Source organism: Mixophyes fleayi, chromosome 3 (assembly GCF_038048845.1).
Source record: "Mixophyes fleayi isolate aMixFle1 chromosome 3, aMixFle1.hap1, whole genome shotgun sequence".
Classification (NCBI taxonomy): Eukaryota; Metazoa; Chordata; class Amphibia; order Anura; family Limnodynastidae; genus Mixophyes; species Mixophyes fleayi.
Window position 1 is genome coordinate 151,567,700 of NC_134404.1, and position 24,605 is coordinate 151,592,304.

Consider the following 24,605-nt stretch of genomic DNA (forward strand, 5'->3'; position numbering starts at 1 on the left):
TAACCTCTACGGGAAACACACAAAGATAAAAAACTTCTTTCATGATGTTACAGCGAGAATATTCACAATCCTGCCAAGCGTAGAAACATGAGCACTTCTGTTAGACTAGAGAGTTTATATTATGCATGAATTGTTTCTCTATTTGCCAGCAGGTCGACTTCTAGCTCAGCAATAAATTCAGCAAACTTGGATTCATGTGCAAAATGAACGTGACAAATCTGTTCTAAAATGCATGTGATGATTTGGCCTGAAAAGTTTTTTCCATTTTTTTTTTTTTTGTGTGTGATAATCTTAAGTATTCGCAACATTGCTCAATAACTTACTCGGTAGCATTTAAAGATGACATATACATTAACAGACCTGCACGTGTGTTAGTCTTTGTCTGCGTGACACCTAATACAATTAAATAGTTAATAGTTGGAAAGGTAATATATGGGATAATGCACTCCCTATGGTAAACATATGGAAATCATAATGACATGCATTATTTCCTATAATATGCAAAGTTTCCTAATGATCACTGCAGTGATGACATCAATTTACTGATTTTTAGTGATGACATCAGAATGCACCATTCATATAGATATTATTCCCAGACATTTACCAAGTGCAGGCACTCAAAGACAATCAAGACATTCCTGAATATATTATTTCAATAGAAGTAAACTGGAACTGGCACTCAAAGGGAGTTTAATAGGTATATTGAGTGTGAATCTATAAGTCAATGTTTCGGATCCACTCAGGATCCTTTCAAGACCTTGATTGCTTTTATATATATATATATATATATATATATATATATATATATATATATATATATATATGTGTATATTGTAACTTTTGTAATGAGTTGGTAGGGAAGGCTTCCTTCTGACATTTCTTCTATGCAGGTCATCTTTGTGTAAGCAACGCTGTTCTGTGGACCTATGGACAACCACTTGGTGTCAGCCAAACCACTTTGCAGGTCCTTTGCAGTTATTTGTGGGTTTTGCTTTGCATATCTGCTCATTAGATCAGTACTATCAGATGTTTTACTGGGTCTTCCAGATCTTGGGGCTGATTCATTAGTGATCTAATCTGTCGTTTTTTGCTTATCTTAAGCAAATCCACTCTGTTCATGCCCAGAAAAGGGAGATAAGAAGCAAAATCCACTGCGTAAATGAAGAATTTCTTAAGTTAAAATGAAAATCCTTCTTAACTTCACTCTTATCTCCCTGTTTCTTCTTAAAATAAGCATCTTAACTTTTGCACAACATAAGATCACTAATGAATCAGGTCCCTTGTCTTGACTTCAATCACTTCCCTGAAGTTTAATTTCTAATTAATACGTTTGACCATATATTTTCCAAGCTAAAATCATTTAGTTATCTTTTTTTTAATAATTTGTTATTTTGTATGGTCAGCCAAGAACAAACACATATTATAACAGCAGGAAATGAGCCCAATTTAGCAGGTACAGACCAATATATTATGCAATTCAACATAATATCACAAAAAAGACAATTATTTTAAGAATAAAAGGGGAGGATAGGGTAGATGGGGAATGAAGGATTGGGAGGTAAATGAGAAAGAGAGAAAGAGCGGGTACAGGACTAGAGTGAAGTAAACATCTTTTTATAGTTTCATAGCAGATTTATAACAGCTTTATAACAGTCAATTATCTTTTTAATTATCAACAACTGCATGTTGATGAGAATAAGCAGAACATCCTGAGAGGTTACAAAGGTTAGAATATTTATTCAACTCTGAAATTGTATTCATCATCATCATCATCATTTATTTATATATCACAAAATCCATAGCACTTTACAATTGATTACAAACATTAATAAAACAATACTGGGTAATACATACTTACAGAGAGGTAAGAGGGCCCTGCTTGCAAGCTTACAATCTATGAAACAATGAGAGTTTGATACACAAGGGTAAGTGCTACATCATATTGCATATTGGTCTAGCCAGAATGCAAAGGTAAAACGTATTGAGTGGGCTGTATGATCAGGTCTGGAATTGTATTCAACTATCTTATGGCTTAACAGGTCTCTCAAATTTTAAGGAATTAATAAAGTATCCACATATTAACTGGCAACATGCCCAAGCTTTTGCACATACCACAGTCACTGTTTCTTCAATCTGTCTTATTCAGCAAATAAATAGCAATTGTGTATTAACATTATCACAAATATGTCTTATTTAAATGTGTACCCTGCAGAGGATATACTAACTTTGTTTTGCTTAGAGATTCAGTGAAACATGCAATTTGACTAGCATACCTCTACCTTTACATACAATTGCATATGCATAGATATATTACACACACATACAGTATATTGGTGTAAATACACTACACATTTTTAGCAAGGATAAATTATTTCAACTCTACCAAATTCAGAATTCAGTTTGGGAATTATCTTCCTTGAGATTTGCCCAATTCAATCCAAATTCTGAATTTCCTTAGATAATAGTATACCACACATTGCCACTCCTATAGCTCAGTTAATCATTTAGCCTGATCCTGCTTAATTTTAATGTATGAAACACATATAAATGACCACATTTTCCAATTAGAAAACTGCACCTGCCTCAAACTTCTAGACAAAACTCTCATAGCCTTATTTCTGAGGAAGTAGACAGCCATATCTATATCTATCATCTATGATAATTGTACCCTTACATAGAGAGATCTTACACAAGTGTGCATGAGTCATTACTGTGCATGTTTATTATTTCAAACGTGTTCAAGCAGCGTCCATTGTAAATGTGGGGGCATGAATTTTTAAACAGGAGTATACAACCTATAATTTCTCCAAACCATTGCTTTGATACGCGACTGTTAAATTAATTCTGCTTGCCGCTTTAAAATGGTGGTGGAGCGGGAGAGCCAATCACAGGCTGCGATATCTTTATTGTGACATGTAATTTCCTGCCTTGTTCACAACCCCGGTTTTTGGGTGAAGTAGTGAGAACATCTGGAGGAGGCCCAGTGCTGTGGCTAGGGTATAGAGAATATTGGTAAAACCTGCTTATTACATGGCAGTGTAGCGTTAATATTCCCTGACTGTAAATAATTAATAAATTCCTATTGTCCAGAAAAGTCAGAACAATATGTAATGCATATGTTGACTTTAAGTTACTTACCCTCATTAGGAAAAATATTAAAATCAATGCAATATCTTTTATTCAGTGCAATATATTTCTGCAGAAATGTTTTAAACAAATACAGTTTGTAATAAGGCATTAGTCTAATGCTATAGTTGACTTATTAGGGATGCAAAACCTTTGTTTGATTTTAGATCTTTCCACTCAATAATTGTTTAAATGTCTGTGTAATAAACATTTCAACAGAATGGCACAAAAGTGACACTAACTAGAAATGCATCAGACAGTGAAGCAATAGAGGTATGCACAATCTCCGAGATGCAAGTAAAAAAAACATAGGGCGATAGAGCTGTTAACTTGACATGTGAGACTTACGGCTACAAGGCTTCTTGATGCTGCTGGAAGTCTGTATGCTACACAAATCTTTATTGAGTTATTTAGTGAATTAGTGTATGGCAGTTATAATGCTAGTTTAGTATTATATTGCATCTGCTTAAAAATAGAGTATTTGCTAATTTGCTTATTCACAGTACTAATGGTAGCACTAAAAGCTTAGAAGCTAAAGTGGAAATGAATAAAAAAAATAATAATTTGCATTCTTAGCAGTGAGTGATATCATTAAAAATTCTGATACATAAATATATATTATTACTGTAGCCAAACTATATCCTAGGTGTTCAGTAACAGCTAGTATTTTTTTGCGACTGACTTAATTGAAGTCAAAATTACATCCTTGTCATGTAACAATGGGATCAGGTCCAATTACATAACTCCTGTTTAGCAACAGTAAATCGCTATACCAAACTAACATACATTTCAAGAATTTACAAAGCCTGTCATGACCAGAACCGATTTCCACCTAATGACATGGCATTAGATAAAGGAAGAAAATAGCAAAATATATTTTCCTGTGCTTTTCATAATTATTTTTGTGTAATTAGTGCAGCTCTAGAAAATTTCCACCTTTTCTGTCCACTACTTCATATGAGTACTGCAATTGCTATTAAATACATTTTGCATAGATCTATTATACTAGCTTTTCATGGGAGGCACCAATAGTGGTTTATCTTTGTCTGGTGTGACCTAAAAAATAGGCACCCATATTGGCTTCTCTTTCTTGGGGTCTGGCTCCTGACTTGGAATTAATAACTAAACATTGAAGATCCTTTGGGTTCCTTTCTATTAGGACAAATTGTCTCACTTCTCTGGAAGACCTTGGCGTACGAAGGAGTATTAACTGAATCTGATCAATATTTATTTTTAGCAAATTTACAAGTGGCTGGGTTAAAATTCCCTTTAATGGATATTTCCCTTTTGTGCTAGGTCCCCATTTTGTCCTGTTCATAACCTACTTTATCTTTCAAAGAGACGACAGTGACTCCATTATAATGGACTTGAGTTCACAAGACAACTGTCCATTACACTGAAAAAGTTAAAAAAAGATATACTTTAAAGTAAACTTAGGGCTAGATTTACTAAGCGAGTTTGAAAAAGTGGGGATGTTTCCTATAGCAACCAATCAGATTCAAGCTTTCATTTATTTAGTACTTTCTTCAAAATGACAGCTAGAATCTGATTGGTTTCTATAGGCAACATCCCCACTTTTTCAAACCCGCAGCTTAGTAAATTTAGCCCTTAGACTCTCCAAAACGTTTGTTTACACTTTTATTAAATATAAAAGTATTTTATTCTACCTTTTTCTGTCACAGTCCAAATAGAAAATACAATCTTAGTTTATCGCTACATCATTGTCCAAATGGGAAAAAAAAACCTTCAAAAATCCCCATAAAAAATGATCCACCCACACTCTATGAAGGTTTGAAGCAAATGAGGAGTCACCTTCACCACCAGTCAATCATAGGTTACTAGCATGGGAAAAGGCCTGTGATTGGCTGGCAGTTCCGCAAGTCCTGGTTTGATTACTTTGCTTCAGGCCTTCATATTGTATGTGTAGTTTGTTTGTTTGTTTTTATCAGTATTTTTCTGTTTGTTTTCCCATGGACTATGCCAGATTTTATTTTATGTTTACTAAATGAATCAACAAGGGTTTTGGGAAATGTTTATTTTCAATTGAATTTTATATAAAAAAAATGGTATGTGTGTTTATTTAATTTTGTATAATGGGCAGGGTTCTTATGACCATTATATTGAGATTGCGCAAAGCCACTACAGAGGTACCAGTCTTATTAATTACCCCGGTCTCCACAACCCCACAGGGTCAGAAAGAGCAACAGACCTGCATGACTAGTCTGAGGCCGGTCTGCACTATAGCAGAGAAATCCCACACTACCTAAAAAAATTATGTGGATCTTATTCTGCAAACCATCCAGGCTTAACAGTAGGGTCCATTTATTTGGTAACAAATAATGCTGTCCACAAAGTCCTAAGATCTTGATATATTTACTATAGTTCATACAGTTGTAAATTGTATATACGACTGAAAGTTGAAGCCTTTCAGTAATATATAAAGAAAAGAAATAGAATGTATCTTATTTAGCACATATAGTCAAGAAAATTGGGCCAGATATAACTATTTGTCATAGTCTAAGAAATTAATTTGAACAGGTTGATTGGAGTCTTAGCACAGGCATACTTGGATTAAGTATTCTCTCTCAGGCATAAGGTTGTTTTACAAGACCAATTGTAAAGCCGACTTTAAATATCTGTTTTCTGTAAGGGAAGTTCCAATCATAAGGCCCTTTGACGGGACTACAGGAAAGAGAACATACCAGCAACATACCTGCAGCATTTGCAAAGAAGTTAACCCAGCTTTTCATGGGTACTTATTTCTTAGTCTTTGCTAAAACCAGAAGAGGAAGGAAGATCAGTTAATATAAATCGTGGCAGATAATGCTTCGGCCTTACAATAGCCACGCATACTTTCCCTACCAGCAGCTACAATGGTCATTCTGCTACTTTATGTATACATTGTTGCCCACACCTCTAATGGCAGGGCCATCTCTACCTTCAGTTTCATGTCATTGTTTGTTATTTGTTTGTGTCATATTCCCCTCAGTGCTGTATAATATGGCAGTGCTTTATAAATAAAGGCTAACAGTAATAATTAATAATATTTATTATTATTATTATTATTATTATTTAAGTATTATTATTATTAACTATACAACAATTTTTTACACATGTTATTATTACTATCCATTCTGTAATTTATTGATTAAGTTGTTTTTTTAAGCCTTCAGTCCTCTTTTTCATATCTGCATTGGAAGTGGCTATACTGAAATACAGTATATTGTAATTTTTCTTTTGAGTTTTTCCTAGGCTAATTATCCACTGCATTGCATTGAGCATCAGTGATACCACATGACATATGCTACCACTATCACATTTGACTTGTAGTGGTAAAGAAGTACTTGTGTTTGCAGACAACAGTTAATTTTGTTCATTTGTGGCGAATTCATGTAAATAGAGCATGCAGCATCACAAAAACAGCACCACAAACACTGCAAGTACAAATGCTGGATGGTCTATTCCAGTTTATAAGGGTGTGCAATGCAATTTGCTCTAGCGCATCCATATGGTCCACTCAGAGCACTTAAAGCAGGAGTAGAGGCATACAAAATTAAGAAAAGTGTAAAAGTGTAAATGTCACATTAAACATCACTCGGGGACCTCCCTTTTTCACTATATGAAATAATTTAATACTGAAATATTCCTTAGTTTAGCCTAATTTCTGGCTTAAATTTAGCATAAAATTAAAGGGTAAATAGTGACTGTCTTTATTACATGTGGCACATTTGTGTGTTTGAAGCTCATTTTCTGTACTGCTCCACAAATCTAGGTTTACCAGTACACTCTGTACTGCTCCACCCAACTCCTCCCACTAGCATGACAAAACTCTGTCCTAAAAATGCCACCAAGGCACGTGATGTCACCAAAGAGTGCTTTGCATTGCGCCTAGGCTGTTTTGTGCTTTGTAAACGACCTCCAATATAAAGGTTTTTATTATTAAAATAGTTTCAATGTATTGTTTTACTTAGCAAAAACAATGATAGCAACATAACAAAATGTAAAGTTTAAATGTTGAAATGTTTTTCTAATGCATACATTTTAGAACACTTTTTCCTGTCTGTTTTATGTATGTTTGGCTGCAGTAGTACACATTACTATGAACTGCTGTAATAGTACTAGTTGCCATGGCACCAGGTATCGGTCTTAGGAATAAATGTAAAGCAAGGGGAGCCAGTCGTTTGGAGCGGAGCTTCATGGCATTTAATATCACCCTAATCATTCAGCAGAGTCAACTAATTTGTATAACATAGAAATATACAGTAATAATTGTCTTTTTCTATAACAGCACATTGATAGCATATACAGAGATACCCTCCCACACAGCTCTGCAGAAATCAGTAGTTCTTGTGACAGAAATAAACACTGGAGAGATGATTTCGTAATTCACTTTTCAAGCTCACTAACTAATGTATCTAAAGGGGAACAGCTTGTTACCATGGCATTCGATTCCTTAAAACTGTCTGCCTTTTCAACGCAAATACACTTTCCGTTAAAAATCTTTCTCTACTGAGTCTGATTTAAATACTTGTATTAATAATATTCTCCACCGGCTGCCAAAAGTGTCTATAAATCTCATAAATTGTATATAATAGCACTGATGTGTGTTTTTGTCAGTTGACGTGATTTGTTTACAACTGTTTACAGTAAGTTGTGGTTTGTTACTTTGTATCAGCAAGTAAGCTGATTTTTGTTAATGTGTCAGTCAACACAAAGAACAGCATTTTCCTAAAATAGGTAAATATGTGGCTACTTTGACCACATGCAAGGAGTTCTGTATTGCACAAATTTGGCCTATTGGTGATTAAATGAAATGCCTGTATTGCAAGGGACCCAATCTTTGAGACTTGTCAATGGACATATACACACACACACACACACACACACACACACCCTGTCAACAGAACAATCATATAATATGTGCAGGAGCTGTTTATCACCAGAGTTGCCACTTGAGATTTACAGTTTGACTTTGCTCAAAGTACTGACATGGACTGCATGGTGTGGGAAGGTTTAATGTATTTTGGCCATCTGAGGACATCCACACGCCCGCATACACTGACACCTAGCCACGGAGGTTAGAGCCCTGGTCAACCACTGCATATTGTTTCAACAAGTTTGATCCTTTTTTAAAGCTGTTATACTATTCTTTATGTAGAATTTCACCCCTGACCAGTTCCAATTGTTCAGTGCTGCTGACAGGGCCGCCATCAGGGGGGTACAGGGGGTACTGTTGTACCGGGCCCGGGCTCACCAGGGGCACGGCCGGGCCCGATACAACAGCCAGTGCAACACCAACTTACCTGTCTTGCGGCATCTGCGCTGGTCTCCCCTTGCCTTCGCTGCTCTGCACTCATGTTTTCAGCCTGGCTGTCACCGTGACAGCCAGGCACCAGTATACGATTGCAGGGGTGGATGAATCATTCTCCTGCGATCATGTGACAGCTACCAATCATGATCGCAGGGGAATCATTGCTCCGCCCCCATGTGATCCTCCCTGTCACTGATGGTGTGGACGTCACACCACAGTTCCCGCCGCCGCTGAGGAAGCATCAGAAGCAGGAGAAGAAGGAAAAGAAGAAGACGAAGAAGGAGAAGGAGAAGCAGGAGAAGAAGAAGGAGCAGCAGCTGCTGCAACACATCTAACTGTAAGTAACTTTTAAAAATTTTATTTTTCAGGTTTTTCGGTTTGTAGAAGAACCTTAAACTTTTTAATGGAAGTTGGGGGAGGTACTTGGTCATCTGGGGGCGGGGGGAATCAACGGGGGCAGGTATTTTTTTGGGGGGTGGGGATGGGTTCATCGGGGGGCATCATATACTGGGCCCCATGATTTCTGATGGCGGCCCTGGCTGCTGATGCAGCCATGAGACATGAGACACAGTGACGTTTTCAAGACAACCAGCATATTTGGATAAACTTGAACATGTGCTTCTCCACAGCTTGAATCTCCTCTTTGTCCCAGGCTTTTCTCTGCACTTCTTTGCAATCTGATTGGAAGTAGAACGTTCCATTACAACTCTGCGAAATACAGAGAAGGCAAAGTACTTTTGCCTAACAAAACTATGTGCTACATCGACCTGTGGAAGCCTTGACTGGGCACTGGTCCCATGTTGCCGGGTCCCTACACCACCTCTCTTCTGACTGCTTGACCACTTGTCCTCTGTCACAGGGGATTGCTTATCATCCAGCCTGTTACTCTGTAGCTGGACTGGTTCTGAAAAGAAATAGATATGTAAATGTCTGAGGTAAAAGTTGAAAACATACATTAGACAAAAGATTTCCAACTTTCCATCCATGTGCATCTCTTCCAAAATCTTGCCTTTGAGTTCAGCCATTCTGCTACTCTCGACAGCCATTAAAATTTGTTGATGCTGGCAAGCTAGAGGGTATCTTCTGGGCAGCAGTAATACTGAGGGTTCACCCTGATGTCGTGCCCAAGGAAGTCCACCAACTGATCCAGTTCTGTGTCATTTAGGTTGAGGACCTTTGAGAGAGTGGCAATAAGCTTTTGAAGCTTTGTGGAAGACAGCGTGTGGGGATGTTTGGCCCCTCACTCTCGGGCAAACAGTTGTATGCAATCAAAGCATCTGAAGTGTGACAAGGCAGCTGGTCTGTCAAACATGTAGACATTTTGGGTAACACCTTCACATTCTTCATGCTTCTCAGTGAGAAGTTCCATTGCGCCTTGCTGCTGTCAGCAGGGTGGAGACTTTTCTCCCTCGTTTTCCCTGGTTTTTAATATGAATGAAGTGCCAGCAGAGATTCCTCTCAAGGCCGGAAAGTGCTTGGGCCACATCTTCGTGGAGATCAGATCTATCTCTTGAGGAGAAGGTAGTCACCAACATCTTGGACTGCTTTGGTAGGCTTGTTACTTCTCATCACTGTACAAGTGCTTCATTTTCAGATCTTCATCATCATCATCACCATTTATTTATATAGCGCTACTGATTCCGCAGCGCTGTACAGAGAACTCACTCACATCAGTCCCTGCCCCATTGGAGCTTACAGTCTAAATTCCCTAACATACACACAGACAGACAGAGAGAAACTATGGTCAATTTTGTTAGCAGCCAATTAACCTACCAGTATGGTTTTTTGGAGTGTGGGAGGAAACCGGAGCACCCGGAGGAAACCCCACGCAAACACGGGGAGAACATACAAACTCCACACAGAGAAGGCCATGGTCGGGAATTGAACTCATGACCTCAGCGCTGTGAGGTAGAAGTGCTAACCACTAGAATCACCGTCCATGAATGGTAAAAGCTGAGGCTGGACTTCTTAAGAGTTTTCAAGACAGCTGATGTGATCAACTCATTCCATCTTGCCTCATAGGTCTTCCTGAAGTTGAGTGGATTTTTAACTTCAGCAGTGCAGCCCTCCATCATAGCTCAGCACTCCACAATGCTCACTAACTGTTGAAAGCTGCCAGCAAGGGTGTCTTAAATGTACCTGTCTCCTCTTCATAGCCAGCTACCAGCTTCACATCATCTACTACGTGCAGAAAGTTCGATGAAGTGGTAAAATCTTCCATCCCCTCAAAAGGAGTAGCTCTTCTGATCTGTAGCAGTTGCCTGACCATTTCTCTAAGTTTCTGACAGATGTACTCATGCCTGCCATGATCTGAACTGACCCAATTGAAGAGATGCTGCCTCATCTGCATGATGCATCAGTCATTTTTGACTGTGAGTAAAATTTCACCCAAGGTCATGTTGCTCAAGAGCTTCCAAAAGCCACCATTGATAACAGGTGGAACAGGCTGAGTGAAGGCACACAGAGACTGACTCTGGTTTGCCTGGAGTAGGTGTTTTGCCCCTTCGGTTTAGCTTACATCTTTTCATGTGTGACCACATGTACTTTCTTGCAAACAAGCCTTGGAAGGCTGCACCATAAATTAAGCATTTAGCATCCATCTGTTTTTCTGGAAGTTTGCACCAGAACAGAAAACCGCTTCCTGTCACCATCACTGTCTCTGGATAGCGTTTGGATCAACACCGCACCATTTCTCCGACCTTCTGTATTTAAAACACCATTGCCAGCAGCTCGAGAATGGTTGTGCATAGAACAAATCTCTGGGTACCTGTGTTTTGCTTCACTGCTTGTTAATGGGGCATCACCGCTGGTGTCTGAATTGTTCTCCTCTGAAGTGTCAGGGGCATACTCATCTTCACCGCTCTCCATGCTATAGTCTGAGCCACCTATAGGCTCTGTCATGCTCCGCTGTACCCACTTACCTTTCAGCAACAGATGGATTTGACAGTGTCTTATCCCCATTCTGTGTAAAAAGGCTAGGAAAGCTTCAGTCTCCTTCTCTTCCTGCTTGTAGTGGGACATATGTATGGATGGTCAACTGACCTCTAGTGGTGGTGTGTACTGTGAAGATACCGGGTTTTCTGGCCCAATTCTACCCACTTCACTCTGACTTGCCACCCATGGGTGCCTTCCTAGGCCAAGGAAGCCTACCCAGTACCTTCTAAGGTTCTTATTAGTCACTCTGGCAAATGCAGTTAGAAAAGTACAACAGTATATTTATTGTAACAAAAACAATCTTTAGAATATTAAGTACTCCCAGTATATAAATGCCAGGCAGGTTCACCACATCATCTGTTCCTTACCCCACTAGCTTAAGGAGTTACAGTCACCTGGCTGTCCAGACTTGATGACCCATGGATCTGCTGATGTATTTTACTGGTAGAGCCACCAGCCACCCTGCAGCTTCCAGCCATGAATTCCAAGAATGAACATCACCTACCCCGTGGAGTGACTCCTTACATCTAGGGTCAAATTTCCACAGTGCTTTCTCCTCCCTGGGCAAACCCCCGGGTCTCTCCCAGTCAAAGATTGGTGAGTCCTGGACTAGGGGGTTGGAGAGGGAAGAGGAGATGAGCTGTACTTCCACAGAAACTCCCCTGACAGATTGTAGCCCAAATGTCTGGAGCAGTCTTGTGAGAACAATGGATACTAATTAGCCTTCCTCCTCACCAATATCTTGCAACCTGATCCCTACCCATAACCCACCTGGCTTCACTTTAAGGACAATGAATAACAACCTCACTGCCACATCAACAATATACAGTAAACAATATACATATTTACAATGAGCTACAATGCCCCTTATGCACATGTAATTAGACACTGCAGTTGTACTCTGTTGAGCTGGGGAACAAAAGCAAGGGCTATAAAAAGTACTTGCTAAAATTGGTTAAAGTGTTATCAAACTCGTTTCATCACATTCTTGCCTCCATATTGGACACATGCTCACTTTTGATCCAAGAAAAACGACTCGCAGGGATAGTCCAGATTTTTATACCCAGCATACCATCAAGGTCTGCCTACATTAATTAGCCTTGGTAAGCTTTTTGTGGGCCTTATTTTTTGTCCACACTACGAATAAAATCCCCACAGTGTTGGTGCATACACAGGTCAATGTCCCCGCAAGCATAGAAATGCAAGTCCACACACTACACACACACACATGCACACAAACTAACGCGATTGTTGACTGGTAACATTTTGATTACTGCTTTTGTAAACTTACCTTTATATAAACTGATGGTAGCAGACTTCAATGGTTAAATGTACAAATAAGTGCTTTACGTATTTCTAGTTTTTTTTGTTGTTGTTGCTTGCAATGAACTATTATGTGGCTTGTGTGGGTGAGCATTTTTATAGTAATTTCTAATATTGTGTGATATATCTCCACCTTCCACTGTCTCTCCTCATTCCAACCAACCATAGGTAGCGGCACAAAAATGCCAGTCGCTAATGGCTGCTTTAATATACAGCTACAACTGAAATTAAGTAATCTTGTGAGAATGGAATTTGCTAAGGAGACCACCAAAAGGCCTATGGCAATAGCGTTACAGTCTACAATGCGAGACAATTTGGTGATGAGCAGGTGCATCTCTGGAAATCATATAGGGTGCACTGTAAGTAGTCAAAGTATAAGTTCCATATACCCCAGTAGCTATAAAATAAAGTATTCCCTCTTTTTGGCATTTTTAATATTTTATATTCTTATATCATGGTATCAAAAAGGATTACATTCAACAATTTTTGATTATGTAAGTATACACTCCTTTATAACCTAAATAAATAAAGTTTTCTTCAGAGATCATAAAATTATTTGACTGGAATCCACCTATGTACATTTAAATATGTTTAATTGGTCTAAAAATAAATACACTATCTGCTATAAGTCCTACAATTGGTTAATGCGTTTCCAAACAATAGCTTCATCATAAACATCAAAGAACATGCAAAGCAAATCTGAGAAAAGGTTGTTGAAAAGCACCAAACAGGAAAAAGATAGAAGAAGATTTCAAAGATTTCTAATATCTGCCAGAGCACTGTCAAGTCCATCATAAAGAACGTGGAACAATATGTCTTACTGTGAAAATGTCTTACAACTACCAAAGCTGAGCATCCATGTGAGAATGGAATTTGTTAAGGAGACCACCAAAAGGCCTATAGCAATAACGTTACAGTCTACAATGCCAGACATAGGAGAAACTGTCCTTGGGACATAAATTGTTCAGTCACTTCTCAAATCTTAGCTTTATGGAAGGATAGAAAAACGAAAACCATTGTTGAAGACAACTCACATGAAATTTCACCAAGTGGAGACAGACAATTGCTATTCGCCAGTGGTCCCCATCTAAACTTATTAATTTGCAATATTACTAAGAAGATTAAGACTTCTGTAGGGAAAAATGCTCTGCATCTCATCATTATGCAGTGAGCACTACTCACCATCTCTTTTAAGTAATCATGTCCCAGAAAACAAAATCTCATTTGTACACTTGGATGCATGACAACACCAAGATTCAGAGCAAAACACTGTATATAACCAAAACTATGAGTTTTCATACATCCTAACATTAGGGGGTTAAAAATCAGGACAAATATAGCTATGCACTGAATTCACCCAGCCCACAGTCCCAGTCGAAAACATACTAATATGGACTACAAGCCACACTTTCAGACATATTGGGACTGTCCCACGCAAATCAAGACTGTTGGGGGCATGGATTTTTGTAATTAAGTAAATTACTAAGCCTGCCTATATCCAATCTATATTTTTGATACATCTTTAGAAGATCAGGCTTGAAGATTTATCAGCTTGTACTGTATATGTTTGTATATACACTGTACATAATTCTAGTAACTAGGATAATTATATATCACAGAATTAATGAAAACATATTGTTTGTGTTATACTTTAATTCACTGTAAAAAAAAAAATTAAGAAAGAAGTATTTATTTAAAGGATATCTGTATTGGGATGGCTACTATCCTTTTCCGTTATTGTAGGTATGTGTTCCTGAGAAACATTGTTATGGAAGATGATAAATTGGATGTGATTTGTGTTGGCACCATGGAGCTCTTTGCTCATTGTCTACTGATATCCCTGTTGTTTTGTACTAAAACTTTATTTTTATTTCAGAACAAACTTCAGAGCAATTCACCAGCTCAAATTCTCCTGTAGAAACACATGTCCATACCTGTCAACCACAATTCTTTCCACAGTGTGATAAAACTTTGATTCTGTTATTCTAAGTGCTATAACTTTGTTTGAATTAGTTGAATCTAGAATGACTTTACTCCATGGTACCAACACAATGAATTAATGCAGCCCAGGCTGTTGAAGTTGGAAAATAAATGGGAAAAGCAGAAAAGGAGAGTTGGTATGTTCGCATAAGGGAGATTTCCCAAAGATAATATCACTTTAACGCCATATATAAAAGATAATTGATAGTATTACTATTATTATTACTTATTTGTAAGGCACCTCAGTGTTCCATAGGATCAGACAGTGGGGGAATACATAAAACATGGACATACAAGGTAGCCAAAATAACTGCAGATATGACAGCAAAGTCTAAGTAGGACCCTGATCATGAGAGCACTTACAATAAAAAGGATATAAAATACTGCCTTGCTTACTGTTTAAAATTCTTTATTTATTTGGCTTGCATATTGAATAACTGGAAATATTACTGTGTTTTATATGTTAGATAACAAGACTGCCTATCTAAATGATAAATATACAGATTAGAAGGCTGCATGTGATATAACATAACTGTAATGAAGGCCTGGCCAACCTCTGGCTCTCCAGGGGTTGTAAAGCTACATGCTCCAAGATGCTTTGCAAGTAGATAACCAGTCGATAGCTGGTAAGGTATGCTGGGACTGGCAATTCTATAAAACCGGCTGAGCCACAAGTTGGCCTCGCCTGGTGAAAGGGTTCGTTCAGAAGAGCATTTTCACAAAACTTGCTTACGCTCCACATTCCATATGCAGTAAAAGCAATTTGCTTTTCAAATACTACAGACAAGCAATATTTTCAAAACTGTTTGGTGGAATATTTGCCCCATTCGGCATTTGGAATTTTGAACATTTCTCTGGCTGAGTGTATCCTTAAGTGTTACATGTGGAATTACCCCTATTATTCTTGTTCTGCTCACAATTCAAAACTCACCACAAAGCAGAATTAAATGATTGCCATTATGCCAGTTTTATTGAGAGACTATAAATTCCAAGAAAACAAAAACTTACAAAGACAGTGTGGAATGGCCATGACAAAATAAAAGCAGAACTCACAGATTGCGTTGCTGGAAATTTGCAGCTCTGCACCGCCGGTGAGTAGAGCAGGAAGCAGCTTGGAAACTGCAGACGATCAGCTGAGTAGTAATGCTGTAGCGGGTATGGGAACCGCCGGTGAGTAGAGCTGGAAGCCGCTTGGAAACTGCAGACACAAGTAGAGCTGGAAGCAGCTTGGAAACTGCAGACACGAGTAGAGCTGGAAGCAGCTTGGAAGCTGCAGACACAAGTAGAGCTTGAAGCAGCTTGGAAACTGCAGACACGAGTAGAGCTGGAAGCAGCTTGGAAACTGCAGACACGAGTAGCTCACAGGAACACCTATAGAGAATCACTGGGAATGAAACTCCAAGATCAGGCAACTACCTAAGGCTGCAGGTGCCTTAAGTAGGGTGAGGTGATTGATCCATGAATCACATTAGTGGTCAGGTGTAGTTGTTAAAGGGACCTGCGCAGTGCGACAGGATGGCGGACGGCCGCGGTTCAAAACAGGTGTAAGCGGGAAAGAAGGAGAACCACGTACCAGAGTGGAGGCACTCACACTCCGGTGAGTGACACTGATGTACTGTGAGACATGAATTGCACAAACTTTTGCCCCAACGGCAGACATTAAATGCATGAAGAATGTTTACAGTTATTTGCTTCTGTCATATTTGGAATATGACATGAGCAAACTCTGTCAAAACGCTCAAAAGGTAATTCTCCATTTTTAATGGCAAGATGCTTCTGGGTTTCACTGCCCAATGTATGATAAGTGTATGGTGGCTGTACACCAACAACATTCATATCAACAAACTTTGAAAGTTAGAATAGGATGGCTGATAAATGATACCTGAATTAATAAAGTAAGTTGGTATGGTTTGCAAAGGTTGGAAACATGTATATCTGTCTCCCCACCAAACTGGTTTTTGACAGGCTAATAAATGAGCGCCTAGATTTCCTTCAAAGTGCAAAATATTGAAGAGCAAGATGACAACCTTTGCATAGGAGCAGAAGTTTGCAGGGGCCACAGGGGTAAGTTGGGTTCACTGCAAGGCATTTGGTAGGCACATTAGTACACCTAAATTTGCATTGCTCTGTACAAAGGCAATTTAATTTAGCCAAGAGTGGTTATCAAACGAGATAAAGGGGAGATGAGGGTACATTTTTGTGGGCTTTTCTTTCTTTGCAGAGAGATACACAGTTATTTTTACTCCTCAAAAGTACTTGAATTTTGCACCAGTTTAGAACTGGCAATGTTCAGTTCTTGTATTGTCGGGGCTGTCACCCCACTCTCTGGATTAATTTAAGTAATAAATGCGACTAAACTAAGCAGTACGTCAGGAGAAAAACTGAAAAGTGTAATTTAAGGAAAGGGGTGGTTCTAAAGTGGAAGGAGGCGGGACTTTGATGTGGCATTTACAATTGTGCACACTGCATCTCTTCAGATTTTTATGGCCCTCCGCACACCTTTACGCACTTCTAGGTTGCTAAGGCATCTCCTGAGAGTGTAGGATGTGCGCTTCATACATGAAGTCAGAGAGATCATTGCTCATAGATCTCTAGAGTGAGATAAGCTGACAGCACTCAAGGTTGCTTTACTTTCTATTTCCCCCTATCCCTGCTCTGATGTTCACTTCTGTAAAAAATGTATGTATGCATTGAACTTCTGTCTTTTCAGAAAGGTCAGTGATATTTATGTGTGTATCTATCGCTCATCAGTCCACCTGTCAAAAATTGGAATGGATAGGTGACAGATATAAAAACAGTTGTTTGCACAGACCCTTATTTACAGTCATTATATTCAAACATATCTGCTCTATGATGTAAAACACAAATCTAAGGACAGTGAAAATGATTGCCAATTGATGGAATAATCTGCAGCAGCTGCCCAGTCCATGCTGCCTATCTGTTTCACAGTCACGAGTACTTTTATTCGTTGATTTAAACCTCAAAATTCTAACAAACTTCAAATCAAACAACAGAATTTTTCTAGAATTATTCTATATGTCCTGATACAAAGATCAAACTATTGCACTTTCAATACATCATTTCATTGTCAGTGAACTACATGTATCAGACCCCTATATTATTTAAATGCATAATCTATATAACACGACATTTGATTAATCTATAAAAGTCATTCCATGGTTCCAGTTGGATGGCTCTTCCTGTAAAGAGGCCTATGGGAGAACAATACATACAATGCAGGAGGCTGGACTCCTGTCTGGAACTCAGGATTAAGAAACCTCTCTGAAGTAATTGTGTTACAGGCTTCACACACATTGTCAATGCTTCATTAGTCAGATCCTAACAGTTTTGTCTCCAAGAGCAGTTTACAGAATTTCATCCTTGTAATGTCACTTCAAATCATTTCAAATTCGGATCTAAAGAAATTGTGTTCCAAAGTCCTTACTTGTTATTTCTTTAATATAACCCTAAGCTTTTTTATAGTCATGGTTAATATTTTCATTCAAGTGTATACGACATGCACACATAACCCAATATATTTAATCTAGATAAATAGGAGAATTATGGAATATTTGTACTATTTATTGCATTTGTTTAAAAAATGTGAAATAAACATTTTAGATGCCGGATGGATGGTAAGGTTCATTGCTGGTGCATTTAAGCTGGAAATAATTTATTGTATGGCATTTTAAAGTGAATAAAAATGTGTTCATTATACCGTTTCAGTGGCTAGTATTCAAAAGCTGCCTGCGTCATCAGTGCTAACCGATATCACCTTTCCCATGAGAGGCAGAAAAGGAATGGTAGACTGGGCAAGAAACTCTGAGGACAAAGTGGTGATACCAAAAAGTATCTTTACTCCTATGCCGTCAGGTATGATTCATTGATGCATTTTTAAACAAGAAAGAGTCTGTGGGGGAGGTTTAAAGATATCGGGGACATTTATAAAAGTTGTTTATGCGTTAATTGGGAAGACACAAGCATTTTAACGTATAGATGCCCATTTAGGTGTATATTTAATTAGCTTCCAAGATCGTGGCATCGCGTGGCATTGTGTGGCATCGCGCGGCCGCGTGCGTAAAGTGCAATTACGGTACCGCCATATCGCAGATTTCCCTTCGCAACCCTAAGGGAAATTTGGGTGTAGCGGTATTGGAAAGGAGGTAGCCATGATCCCAGAAGCTAATTGAATATGCCCCCTACTTTTTTACGCTAGAAGAATGATAGTTAGAGCCTAGAAACACTTCATCATCAGCTATTTATATAGCGCAACTAATTCCTCAGCGCTGTATAGAGAATTTATTCACATCAATCCCTGCCCCATTGGAGCTTGCAGTCTAAATTCCCTAACATATACACACACACAAACGCACAGACAGACTAGGGTCAATTTGATAGCAGCCAATTAACCTAGTATGTTTTTGGAGTGTGGGAGGAAACCGGAGCACCCGGAGGAAACCCATGCAAACACGGGGAGAACATACAAACTCCACACAGATAAGGCCATGGTCAGGCATTAAACTCATGTTGTTATTGTACATTGTTTGTACATTGTTTACTTTTTTTAAAACCATGACAACAGTGTGGGATTTTGTGACCAGCATTGTAAGGAGCAGCTACTAGATCGAACATAGCAACAATATGGGAATATGGCATAAAATTACCGCAGCAAAATGCCTGTATGCCTTGGTACTAAAATTTCTCATTAAATTTCGTTAGATGGCTTATGTTTTTATGTTTCAATAAGATTGTCTTGTTTTGTGGTTTTTATATACAGCTATGGGATATTTTATTGAGAAAGTTCAAATAAACAAAAAGAATAAACAATTCATAATTGATGCTTGATAATGTCATATACACAGACATGATCACCAAGGGGCTCATTTAGGGGTATATTTACTAAACTGCGGATATGAAAAGGTGGAGATGTTGCCTATAGCAACCAATCAGACTCTAGCATTTACTGCTCATATCAAGCCCATCTCCAAAACTAAAGTCACATTACTCTATTTACACACTACATAATAATGAAGTGTTATATATGCAAGAGACAAAAGTGTCTATACAGTATAATTAATAAATGTAAAAGTTACATTTACCATATAAAGTATAAATAAATACAAACTTCTCTTATTTTCCCTTTAAAAATAAAATCGGAACAGTCTTTCCTGATGCAGTAAAAATGTAAATGTAAATTAGGTAATGCGAATAGACAGTCCCAACTTCATATACTATAGTGTAGTATGCTATACTCACTAATGAATTAAGCACAACTAGTGGGAGGAGTTAAGACATAATCAGCCAATCAGCAGCTGCTAGCTAGTGTCTCCTCCTACAGTTACCATGACAAGCTCTGGTAAATAAGTTAATAAGGAGGTGAAGGTCAAGGGCAGTTTGGGGAAAGTCAGATGTCATTTTAAATGTAATTTCAGCATATTTCAGGCTTGGTGCTTCAAATTAAGGAAACACCCCTTCTGGAAAATCCCAAGTCCCAAGCATTCTGGAGAATCCATACCTGAATATCACTATGACAAATAGCCTTTGTTCCCTTAGCGCTTGATTGGGTTCTATGGATTAAAGCAATATTTAAAGCATTATTGTCCACTTCCTTAATAAACTTTATATTTATGTAGGTGGTCGATCATCCATTTTTTATTGCCTAGGATTTATTGTCTAATATTTATTGAGTATTTAAAATGCAAAAAAGTATGTCATAATCAAATGCGGTAAACATGACATGTTAGGGACTGTAGTGCTCTGTCCTCCATCAAAGTCAGTAACACCTATTACATCAGTAATAGTGTGAAAATCAATGTTGGATTACTGTCCTTTCTGCAAAATAAGTTATTATCATGAGCCTTCAACATGAAGGATGAAATACGAATATAAAGATAAAATGAAATGAGCACAGAATACTTTAACATATGGTATGGAACACATGGATTGTACATAAAAACCTGAAATATAAAAAAAAAGCATTAACAAAATACATTTTTACAAATTTTTTGTAATTATCACTAGTAAATGTTCTAATGAGAGCAATGACACAAAAACCCTGTAGAGATACAGATTGTGCCACAATAACCCCACCCTTCCCACTGTGTGCTAGCAGTAGTGCGGTGGGATAGGTGTGAACAGTGCTGTGTGATTGATGCTGTTTCCTGGCATATGTCTCATCACAATGTGCTCCCTCTGTATATATTGCAAGCCTTTGAATTGTATTTTTCAGTATCTGGTATAAAAAAAATATAAAAATATGTGAATAAAGTAACAGTGGCATTAAAGCAAAATTTTGTTTTGTTTTCCCAGACCTTGATGAATCTACAGTATATGTACTTGGAGCTGTATTCTATAAAAATTTAGGATTATTTTTACCTACTTTACGGTAAGTTTTATATTTAAATGTTTAACTATTATCAAACTTCTCGATTAATATTTAGCTATTACTATGTCTTTTTAATAGAGGGATGATTAATTGTCAGCCCTTCTTTTGTAACTGCTGAATCACAAATTGTTAATGATTGAAGATAACGATTAGCAGCAGTGGGGTAGTTAACATACCTCTGCTCCACTGTAAGCGAAAATAAACAGGGTCTGCATATCACATAGACTTGATCTCAAATGTAGTGGTGAAATTTTCCTTTATTAATGATTTCTTAAATGAGTGTTCTTCAGTGGTCGGCCACTGGGTGGCAGGCTGTGGTGCTTACTGTACTTTGCTTTTCTAGCTATACTTAGCAACCTGTATGTTTTCAATGAAGAAGTATATTTACAATGTAACCATTTATAGCTGCTTTCTAATCTGCGCAGAATGTGTTATTTATACATATTTTTTAATGCTATGGTCATTGTTAAATGTAAATATAAAGGTAATTATCCTACTACTGTTGTTTCAGGGATAAAGTCTGACAATTAATAGATAAAAAGTAATATCAGAACTAGTATCAATAGAGGTCACTGGTTTGATTTTTCTGCTGTTTTGCAATGGCATTTTTACCATAATTGTAATTATCTGCACATTTATAATTGAGCAAGGATGGATGTGAAAAAGTTTTTATTTTATTTTAAAGAAGAGCTGTCAATATATTATACAATAAGAAAATACAGATGTTGTCAGTGCTTGTCCTCACCACTGCATATCAGTGTGAATCTAGCAATGTGAAAACATAAGGCATTAGTTCATATTTTGATCAAATAATTTAAGTTTGTATCCCAGCGTTAAGGGCACCTCATTATGGACCTCATTTACAGTCAGACGCAAAGTCCATTTTAGGCGCATCCAACAAAAAAACATTACCATGCATGTGCAGAAAGCACCAAATCCGCCTGCATCTTGGACGCAATTAACACTTGCGACAGCTTGCGACTCACTACGCAAGAATGGGAGGAATACGGATTTGTGAAGGCGTGACCATGTAAATACATCCTAGTCGCAGTGAGACGCAGACGCAACACACATTAAAACAGGGCTAAAGCTGTGCGGCAGGAATTAGGTGGCGCAAGCGTTAGCTAGCTGCAGGAACTGCTCGCAGCTCGATATGGTATTAAGAGTGGGACGCAGCTGGGGTTGCTTGCCACTCGTAATACCCTACCAAACTGCGGCACACTCCCACTCCTACACTTCTTAAATGGACTTTGCGTCCGACTCTATGTGTCTGTCCTACACTAACATATATACTTCATGCATCAATACACTGTATCTAACATCAGATGCGCTCACTTCCCTGGTATAGGGTTTTACATCTACACGGGCTGGTTTGTAAATATATTAAACTGCTTATACTTGATGATCAAGTGTGCTGATATTTTCTTTTGCACGTGATGAAAATCAGAAAGCTACACAATGTGGTAAATAGTTTAACTTATGTACATTGTAGATTGCATACTGGTAAAAATTGGATCAATTAAACAAGTTGCCCGAGTGTTGCTGTCTTCAGTGAGCTTCCTGCATTCTATCACAGGATACTTTCAGGCTGAGTACACACAGCACTGCTCAGCATTCATGGTACAGTAAGGCTGAAAGCAATTCAGGCCTGATGTCAAATACAGGAATTTCATATCTATGAGGAAATACTACTCTCAAACAAGGAATTCCTGTAAGATCTTACTTTCCCTTAGAACTGCAGAATTCAAGAAAATGGAGAGTTAAAAGCACTTTTTTAAGCCATTCAAAGAATTATAAATATAGAATATTGCTGCCTTACAGTATATCACCAGCACAAATTCTCAGATACCCATAGATCATTTATATACTAATATGGATCACTACAACCTAAAAGTGAGCCCAAGTGTGCAGAAAGGTGCAAAATTGTAAAGATGCACATTTTACATAATCATCCAGCATTCTACCACTTTAGTGTCAACTCTTTCAATAAAATAAACATTCCAGTCGATTAACCTGAAATTCTGCCGATTTAGCCTTATTTAGGACATTATATTATTCATAAGACTGATGGAATATTTTGACTACCTTTATAACAAGTGGCAATTGTGCCTCTGAAACAATTTATTACATTTCTTGGAGGGGACTTGAAAATGGGCTTTCACCCCAAACATGCAAAATAGAGACACAAACAGTCCCTATTAAGAGTATAGAGCAAGAGCTGAAAACCACTAGCTCTGAGCTTGTATAAATCTTTAGTCCATTTGCAAAGCCCTTAAAAATGCACCCCCCTAACCCATTCGCCTCATTAGAATAATCTTGCTCCACAAAAAGTCTGGTTTCTGCACTTCAGTAGGAACACCTACTGAAGAACAAACTGCTTTTGGACTGTGTGGATTTTGTCCCACACTGTCCAAAAATAAACTGATAAGTTAATTTGCTTCTGACAAAAATGGACCCTAGTGTATGTGTGTGGTAGGGAATTTACATTGTACACACTATACACACTAATAGGGTGGTGACTGATGTCAATGATTCCTTAGAAGCAGGTGAGCGTGTCTAATATGTCTGCTTCATCCGTTGCAACAATGTAAAGTGATTTGAGTCTTATTGGGAGAAAGTCACAATATAAATAAAGATATATACATAATGAATTATTATTATTGAGTTGACAATATGTGTTTGTATGTGTCTCTGCTGAGTACAATATGTGTGCAGTTTCTGGTGGGCACAATGTGTACGTGGGCTTAGTATATCTCTGGGTACTGATGGGCACATCATATATGTGAGTGCTTCTGGGTATAGTAAGTATTCTGGGCACAATACACATACAGTCATTGCTGGGCACAATATATGTGGAATCACTACTGGAAACAAACTGCATGTACATTGTATAAAAGGGCAGTATATAAAAATTAGGTAGGTGCTATACACAACATTTTTTTTACACTCAAGGCTGGGCTCTCACAGTTAAGCCCTCCTTGGGAAGGAGTGGCGGGGAAGGGTACCCCAATTCTGACATTTGTCACAGGCCCTTTTTTCCCACCTTTCTACAGCAGATGAGTCTTTGCTGTGCTTAGTTTCATTGGATTTGTGACAGCCAGGATTAACCAATACCAATGCAGGCAGGAATGTTATAATTGGCTTTCCCTTGCTAATCCGATAATATAGTAATAGAGCTAGACCAGAGTCAGGTTGCTATAGACCAGTGTCAGGTTTGCCCTCTTCCATGTAACTGCAGAGCCAGCCAGCTCCCCTTCCCAGAACTTCAGAAAAAGTAAAAGTAGGTTACATGTAAAGAGAAAGTTGGATCTTGGGTTGTGGGTCCTGTGTCACTTAAAACTAACCTGCATATGTCAAAATGCTGCTTTTAGACCTGTGGTAAGAAACAGGGGGCCCACTGAGCCTTCACTTGAAGCCCCCAGTTGGCTGCTCCCGATCTGCCGCATTCGCTGCTTTGAAATAAAGAATAGAGCAGCTGGCTTACGTTTCATGTGACCTCCTCTGCACACTGTAGGAAGGTCATGCAGCACATCCAAATCAGAAAAG

General features: G+C 38.2%; 1 protein-coding gene across 3 annotated transcripts in view; it reads left to right on the forward strand.

The window, feature by feature from the left end:
• The window catches only part of ADGRB3 (adhesion G protein-coupled receptor B3), a 716,821-nt gene that overhangs the window by 409,489 nt on the left and 282,727 nt on the right, over positions 1 to 24,605 (forward strand). For all 3 annotated transcript variants that reach the window (XM_075202577.1, XM_075202578.1, XM_075202579.1), the window contains 2 exons: positions 18,401 to 18,547; positions 20,984 to 21,059. In XM_075202577.1, coding sequence (XP_075058678.1) covers positions 18,401 to 18,547; positions 20,984 to 21,059 — 223 coding nt within the window. The remainder of the gene's footprint in view (positions 1 to 18,400; positions 18,548 to 20,983; positions 21,060 to 24,605) is intronic.